Source organism: Varroa jacobsoni, unplaced genomic scaffold, assembly GCF_002532875.2.
Source record: "Varroa jacobsoni isolate VJ856 unplaced genomic scaffold, vjacob_1.0 contig02043, whole genome shotgun sequence".
NCBI classification, from domain to species: domain Eukaryota; kingdom Metazoa; phylum Arthropoda; class Arachnida; order Mesostigmata; family Varroidae; genus Varroa; species Varroa jacobsoni.
In genome coordinates this window covers 23,332-31,011 of record NW_019214745.1, presented here as the reverse complement: position 1 = coordinate 31,011, position 7,680 = coordinate 23,332, and the positions used below count along the sequence as shown (strand labels likewise).

Sequence of the window (7,680 nt, the reverse complement as noted above, 5' to 3'; positions counted from 1 at the left end):
TATATATCCTTACCTTCTTAAAAAACGTGGTTGTAGATTGTAAGTATAGCTTTTTTTACCCGCTTGCAATGAGAACAAGCATCAAAGATCTCATTACGCTCGAACAATTAAAATATCTAGAAATGGGAAACAATAGCCAAACAAATAGCGAGTTAAATTCCTCGTACATAATGACAAAAACTGTTTTTAACTCATAAGATAGTGACATCTATTTACAGCTCGAAGTATATTGAATTACAAGAATGTTAAACGAAAAAAGAACTTCATATTCAGAATTTGTACCCTCTAAATTTAAGTACATGGATTATTTCGAAGAACAGCGTTTGTCATTAAAAAAGAGACAGAGGCTCAATTGGAGTTCGTTTTAAAAAAAAAGACGATCAGTCATCTTGCTTTTAAACCTTGTCAACATTGTGTTATAAATCTCGCCTGAAATAAGCAAAAAAAAACAATGTAGCTTGTATTAATGTTGATCTTGTTGATTAAATACAACTCCAGTACGACAAATCACTCAAATGCTACATAGGCCACTTGCATTTTCTAATTACAGACGTGTATGTTGATTGTGGACTAGTTTGATAGTTCGACAGCCTAAAATGTTTAATATGTTTACATTCCGATCTACAATTTTTTTTAAGCTTAATAGGTTACACATCTTACACTCAGTACTTCTAATAGCATCATACCCAGTTTGTTTTCTTTTTTGCTATAGGTTTTAAATATTTTTTAATTCTCAACTTTACAGCTTCGTTTGCTGGAAAAAGGATATTTACGGTGAGATTGAAATACACTGATATAAATGTACGTTTATGCCGACGGCACAATGTAGCCGAAATAGCTCAGTTGGGAGAGCGTTAGACTGAAGATCTAAAGGTCCCTGGTTCAATCCCGGGTTTCGGCACAAGTTTTTGCTTCAGATATTCTCCATGAATAATGATAGAATTTACCGACATCAGTAAATGCAACGTTTCACTACTACAAGGGACAAAATTGCATCATTACACATACTAAATAAATCTAAATTGAACGTTTAGAATATATCCTATGTTGTCGATAATCTAGGTATTAAGATATCATTCTTGACGCATTATGTGCTCTATCCTATGTTGTCGATAATCTAGGTATTCAAATATCATTCTTACGCATTCATATATACGCATTGTAACCACGTAATTTCCGTATTTTTTTACCTACGTAACTTGCCTAATTTTTTAACGATATACCAAAGTTAGGCGAAGGTGCCACATATATACAGCAGATTAGAAAGTTGTTATACCTACCATCCTGCCTTGCCTGTTACTAGCTGAAGTGCTATTGTACCTATGTCTCTAAATAGGAAGAACTTCTAAAACTCCGGAATTAGTGAAATGAAAAAACCATCACATTTTTTTCAAACACTAGGCGACGCTACCATCGGCCGCAGAGAAAAGCATTTATTTTTGTTTTTAAGCAACGAGAGCCGAGGCAGTCGAGCTTTGGTATCTCCAGGTGGGCGCCAATACGCGCTTGGTCTTGTAGTAACGAGCCAAACGATGGATACGTGATTCCACGAGAATAAGACGGAACTTCGAATCTTTATCCTTTCTGAACCGCTCCAAATGCTTGCGGATTGCCACAGCCTTTTTGATGAGGTGATACAGATCCTCGGGGAGATCCGGAGCGAGGCCCTTGCTCTGTAAGAAGAAAGTTTCAGAAAGCCATGCGAGAGTTCGAAAGATAGCATGTTTTCAAGACCAAATGTGCTCATCAAATCCTACTAGTTCACAAACAGTGTAATCCATTAATAAGTGGCGGACGACAAATCGTCGTTTGTCAATCTAATATTTAAGGAAGTGAATAAAATGGATTGGTTATACATGGCATTTGTTCTCACATAAACATGTAACATGAACTGTATCATTTCTCGACAAAATTAAAAAACAGAGCTTTTGTATTTGTTTTTCACTAAGCAGTAATGTTTGTCATGTTGTAACGATGATGTTACTGACACGTTCTGGCATCTACGGGCCCGTACTTAGTTCACTATATAGCCTACGTTGTAAAAAAAGTATTTACCTTCAAAATACGAAGGATTTTGTTGCCGGTGATCCATTTAACTTGGGCCACGCCGTGCGAGTCCCTCAGAATTACACCGATCTGCGATGGAGTCATACCCTTCTTGGCTAGCTTATAGATCTGCTCCTTCACATCATCAGCCGTGAGTTTCAGCCAGTTAGGAACTGATCGACAGTAAGGGATAGCACTCTGAGAGATACCTTTACCGGGAGCGTGCATACGACCCATCCTGAACTATTGGCTGTAAGACGACAGAAAAGTAAGCACATATAACACTCAATTAGATGGATACCTAATCTATATTCCTGCTATGCACCATTCGAAAAACTGGAGAGCGAGGAAACAATGTCAAATGAAAAATTACTGTAATAAAAGATGACGCTTTCTACGTTGAGTTGATCGATGCCGGTACTTGTTACACAGATAGTGCTTACTGAAAACTATGAACACAACATCGTACCGTCTTCTTCATAAGCATTTTTTACATTTAAATTTGTCACTGTTCTCTCACAAGTCGATTATTCACTCTGTAACACAAACATCGTAATCTTTTCCTAATGGTACTGAGAAGATGGATGGTTTGGATCGAACGTACGGTTCATGAACATGTGTCTCAAAAATTCGTCAGCTAGCTGGGAAAACCTTACAACGTTACATGTCTATTTTCGCACAAACAGGACAAAACCGATTATTTTAGGTACACTGATCATTCAATAACGGTGGCAGCACATATGCAACACGCTTTCACAGCAGGTAGTTGTCACTTTTGCTGAAAATCCGCAAAAATTACCTGATCAATTCACACGTGCAAGAATACCACAGAAAAAGGAATCCGAAACCACCCGCACGCTCCAAAAAAGCGTAGTGATTTATTTGGCGGGAAAGTTCAAATGGGTTTAAAGAAATCAGGAACGGGCGGGACCGTGAGATACAAAATCATAGAAGACGCCTCCATATGTAGTCGCATTAGTTTGTCAACAAAAGTTATCATAATGAATAGATCGCCCATAAATAGATTGCGCATGGTCATAAACGATATATACAGAATAACCCAAGTAAGTGGAATATGTTTACTCTGTTATCGAAGCTAACAAATCCTAATTTTTTAGTTTGGTCAATAAAAAATACTGGCTTTCTACTTCTATACGATAGTGTCTGGTGTGAAATAAATAAGGTTATTTTCGTCACAATTGATATTAAACAAATAATAATAATAACTGCTAATTATGTGATGCGGGTAATCAGAAAGGAGGTCATATGATTATATTTCAAAGATGCAAAACCTGTGTTAACATAAACTTAGTATGTGAATTAGAAAGATTAGCAAATTCGTTGAAATTTTCCAACTATTTTGAGGTGAATTTTTTGGAAGATGGGCTTGGTGTTTTTTAATCCTTTTACACCTGAAGTCTCGTCCAGGTAGTTATCCAGTTTTTACAGAAAGAAGAACTTTTGAAGCTGATGTCTCGCTTAGTTTGCTTTAAAAATAGATCTTTAAGTTACTACCAGAAAAATCATAGCAGCACTTCACAACTGAGATAATTATCCTGCTCTCTACATACTGCTAGTCAAGCACATTACATATAGAATTAAAATGCATGCAAATCAAGAAAGGCTTTTGTTTATCATAATTATTGCTCAACCATTATATACCGATGTCATAAGCTTGAATAGTAATTTCTGTTTATTTCACTCGATTTCATCTTTTCCTTTCTGCTAAAGCTCAGAACTAACATTAAAATTTAAAGCTCTGTGATACCAATCTAACACGGGTAAATAAATAGGATTGATTAACACTCAATTCTTCTGGAGATTAAAGCTGCACGCGACGAAAACCTATGAAGAGTGTTTCGTCATTATCTTTGAAGCATTTCTGTCGTGCCCTGTGAATAACCTGTATTATATCAGAAAAATAATCCATATACATGTTCTAAATAAGTATAACATGTTTGCATGTGAAAGCCACGCATAGAAAAAGAATAAATGCTCGCTTAGAAAGACATGATATGGAAAGTGTTTATGTACTGTGATATCGTTTCTGTTTTTCTACTGCAAATGTCAAGCCGATTTGTCTTTCAATTAAGTTATTACTAGTACTTATCTATAAGAAAATCTGTGTATATATACACACCGCGTTACAACTAGCAAATGTTTACCACTGTTTTATAGGTAAAATCAGACCTGCATGTTTTTCCCGTTTAGACAATAGAGTTTGAATTTATACTTTCTCAAATCAAATCAAATGCTATTCATTTACCTTTGCTGACAGTAGTCAAAGATTTGATATATACAGCTCAATAATACAATGTTTCAATATTAGACAGAATAAACAGAGCTATATAAAGTAGTGCCTCTTAGGTTCTACGAACTATGCTGTGTTTGGTTTAAAATCGATAGATTTACCAGAGGGAAACGAGCAGCACGGTGATTATCACAATTTTCCTGTGTCTGGAGCATCTGCGTGTATTGGCAGGCTCGTGGAAAGCCTTATTCCTACGGGGTCTATGATGGAATCCGTGCACGGCGAAGCGACTTAGGACATGCCTTTTTTTGCTAACTTGTCTTTTTTTGCTTATTGTTCGTTATCGCATCTGAAGCAAAGGATTTCCATCAATTTCCGCATATTTTTGCTCCCAGTCTCTAAGGTTCTCCTTGGAGACTTTCGCTGCTAGAAACTTAAAGCGACGACTCAGGAGCAAAGGCAACTTGATCGTTTATGCGGTCAACGCTGCCTTCCTGCATCTTTCGTGGAACTTCTGTTGTTTTCGGAGAAGAATAAATCCAAGTACGGATCCCGTTTGCTGTTGCCCTGTCTTACTTTTTAACCTTGATCCCCCCGTCTTTGTTAGGTTTACGGTTAGTCCCAAAGCTGTGAATGCTTTATGGAACCGAGCCAGAGCTTGTTGCATTTGAAACCTGTTTGACCCGTATACCACCAGGTTGTTGGCACACAAGATGATTTCGACTAATTTTCTCCGCTGTCGTATTTTGTCGGAGAGGCCCTTCAGCAAAATGAAGAATAAAAGCAAGCTTACATTGTTATTCTGAACCAGGCCAGCTGTCGCCGTGTGAGCGGCAAAAGTTTGACCTTTTTTAATGTAAAATCGCAACGAGAAGGTTAAGCATATTCACAAGGATCCTAACCTTAGTCAGCGTAAGCTTAATCTCGTCCTTCAGTGCCAAATTGAAGACTGCCTTGAAGTTGTCGAGCATCGCGTGTAGCTGATTATATGGCGTGGCAAGTGATCTCTTGAGGTTGGCGATCACTATCCTGTACACCGTTTCTGTGGGCCGCTCTCTCCGGAACCTGTGCTGCGACGTTGGAATGGCGTGTACGCTCTGTAAGCAGCTGTCCAGTCTTTTCATTAACAAGGCGGAAAGCAGCTTATAGTAAACGCTTTTTTTTTTAATAATATACGACATGGTAAAAACGCAGTTGAGGTCGCCCTTTTTTTTATAAGAGTCATTAACAAAACAGCGTCTCTTCACTGGATTAAGAGTGTACTAGTATGTATACATGTATTAAACAATATTATCTAGACCGGTGCCAGAACGACGGGGCATTTGAGTTCTTTGCAGGTCCTATCTGGACCCGTTCTGTAGGCTTCAAAGGCCTCGCGTTCGGTCCCGCATTGTGAAGTTTTCTTGAGGGATATCGCATTGTATTAAGACCCTCGTCTTCTAACGCTGGAGCGAAACAGGGTACAGCACGTGGTATCGTATCTCTTGAGGCAATCATATCCGAGAAGTGTTTATGAAGGCTGCGAAGGTAATCGCCATGCTGCCGCGGTGCGTTAGCCTTTGCTGTGCTTGACATTCCGCACCAGCAATGTACTGAGTTCCGAGCCGTTCAAGGTATTATTGCCCTTGTGATGCACACATCTTTCGACAGATCATGTTAAAAATATAGACTGATAGATAATGTTTGGGCTGTACTTCGGCCATAAGCCCGAAGGCCGTCTGGGTCTTTTGAGCAAATCTGCAAATATGGATAAACCACGGATTAAGGTTCTGGAAGAAACTGAAAAACGGAAAGAAGCTGAATATGGACTGCGCCGTTTACTTTTAACTACTAGCAAATGCTTGCTATTATTTAATAAGTAAAATTCAGCCGGTTTGTGGGTTTTTTCTTTCCAAAATAGTAGACCTTGAATGCACACTTTTTACAGAGACACCGATCTTCCTAATTCCCATATTGTTGATTGCACTCGGATAAAATTTGTCTTTAGTAAAACTTAATAAAGCTTTCGTTTAGAGCTATGCGGTAAATGGAAACGAGACGCATGCAAGCTAAATTTTTTCGATATATAATCAGCATGCTACATGTAAGCTTAAATTCAGCTTTAATAAATAAATATAAGTATTTTTAGTTAGTTACGGTAATATAAATACTAGCTCGTTGCGCCAATTATTGATTTCAGTTCAGGAGTTCCATGATCGTCATTATACCCTATCATTGAATAGTATCTTGGTCTACACAATTCATGGAATTTAAGTTCTATTATTTCTTTAGTCTCATTAGAGTAGAGCTAATTAATAGGGATATTTTTCATGACGAATTACTGATATTATTAGAAAAAGTACTGCAATTTTTTGAAAGAAAATCGTGTGGCCGGATTAGACTCAGGGAGACACTTTAAACGGATTAAGACGCTAAGTTGCTGCAATGAGTGCCGGTTTACAGGTTTCCTGCGAAAGCACAATGTTTGGCCTGCATCGGCAAAAAATGACATGACATCAGATCTGATTTTTACAATTTTCTACAATACGCAATTTTCTCTGTCGTTTTCCTTTCTCTCAAATAGCTGCTTAGCGGAGTAAGACGTACATAATGACAAAAAACAAGAGCCATATTGTTGTAAAAAAAAATTACTGATAGAGAGAAACAAGTAAAAATCAATCACGCTCGTATGTGGCCTACTGTTACGTATTGTTCTGATGAGGTTCTGAACTGAAATTTCATTATACGTTGAACCATTTCCTATGAAAAGCGAACGTTTCATCGAAGCATTAAGAAGAATTTAGAAACAGGTAAGCGTGATTGGTTAGGGGGAACAAGAGGAGGGGCGGGCAAATCAATCGGTAACATGTGATTATGATTTTAAAACTATAGCACATATATTGAAATAAAGTTAGGGGATAAATTCCATGAATTCTAGCATCGTCTTACGCAAGGCCGTTTTTTTTCAATCTGTCTTTTTCAAATTCTAAATAAATGTCTTCTATTTTAAGTCCAGTATTGTGATTAACCATTGCTTCAGGATTCTGCCGTCCAGTTCGAAGTATTGTGTGTCTACGCCTAGTCTAGGTGATCCCGCCAAATGTCCATAAGTCTATTGGACAAACATGTTACAGCTATACAATTATTGGTACTTCCTCATCAACTCTGAGGGGCTCCACTCAGTCTGGGGCTTTGCGAATCTCTCCTTCATCTACGCTTATCAATGTCGTTTGTCGTGAATGCTTCCTTCGGTCTTAGTCGATCTATTATTGGTGAAACACTTGTACATTCTATACTGCGTTGTGTCTCGTACGTCTCAATGCCATCTCTATGCCGACGCTGTGGTTGTCTGTGGTCGAACACGTTGGTCGACAAGCCAAATTTCGCTAAATGTGTGATAAAAC

At 38.0% G+C, this 7,680-nt stretch overlaps 3 protein-coding genes and 1 non-coding gene across 6 annotated transcripts in view; 2 read left to right on the top strand and 2 right to left on the bottom strand.

Moving 5' to 3' along the window:
- The first annotated feature begins 828 nt into the window (after positions 1-828).
- TRNAF-GAA (transfer RNA phenylalanine (anticodon GAA)) lies at positions 829-901 on the top strand. The gene has a single exon. It is a non-coding gene; the product is annotated as a tRNA-Phe (tRNA).
- Positions 902-1,432: 531 nt separating this feature from the next.
- RpS13 (ribosomal protein S13) lies at positions 1,433-2,934 on the bottom strand. Of its 3 annotated transcripts, none has more exons than XM_022853757.2 (3): positions 2,846-2,934; positions 2,056-2,296; positions 1,433-1,673 (listed from the first exon to the last, which is right to left on the bottom strand). In XM_022853757.2, the coding sequence occupies exons 2-3, from the start codon at positions 2,281-2,283 to the stop codon at positions 1,446-1,448; spliced, it is 456 nt and encodes a 151-aa protein (XP_022709492.1). In that variant the 5' UTR covers positions 2,284-2,296; positions 2,846-2,934; the 3' UTR covers positions 1,433-1,445. The 3 variants fall into 3 exon arrangements, with proteins under 3 accessions (XP_022709492.1, XP_022709493.1, XP_022709495.1); XM_022853758.2 differs by lacking the exon at positions 2,846-2,934 and adding an exon at positions 2,651-2,823; XM_022853760.2 differs by lacking the exon at positions 2,846-2,934 and adding an exon at positions 2,516-2,634.
- Positions 2,935-2,999: 65 nt separating this feature from the next.
- Sbf (SET domain binding factor) overlaps positions 3,000-7,680 on the top strand; it is a 27,998-nt gene continuing 23,317 nt past the window's right edge. Inside the window, exon 1 of the mRNA XM_086973242.1 lies at positions 3,000-3,110. The gene's annotated coding sequence lies outside the window, so the exon portion shown is untranslated. The remainder of the gene's footprint in view (positions 3,111-7,680) is intronic.
- LOC111272344 (uncharacterized) overlaps positions 3,556-7,680 on the bottom strand; it is a 7,422-nt gene continuing 3,297 nt past the window's right edge. Inside the window, exons 2-3 of the mRNA XM_022853756.2 lie at positions 5,200-5,404; positions 3,556-5,057 (exon numbers count right to left, since the gene is read on the bottom strand). Coding sequence (XP_022709491.1) covers positions 4,770-5,057; positions 5,200-5,404 — 493 coding nt within the window. The 3' untranslated portion in view covers positions 3,556-4,769. The remainder of the gene's footprint in view (positions 5,058-5,199; positions 5,405-7,680) is intronic.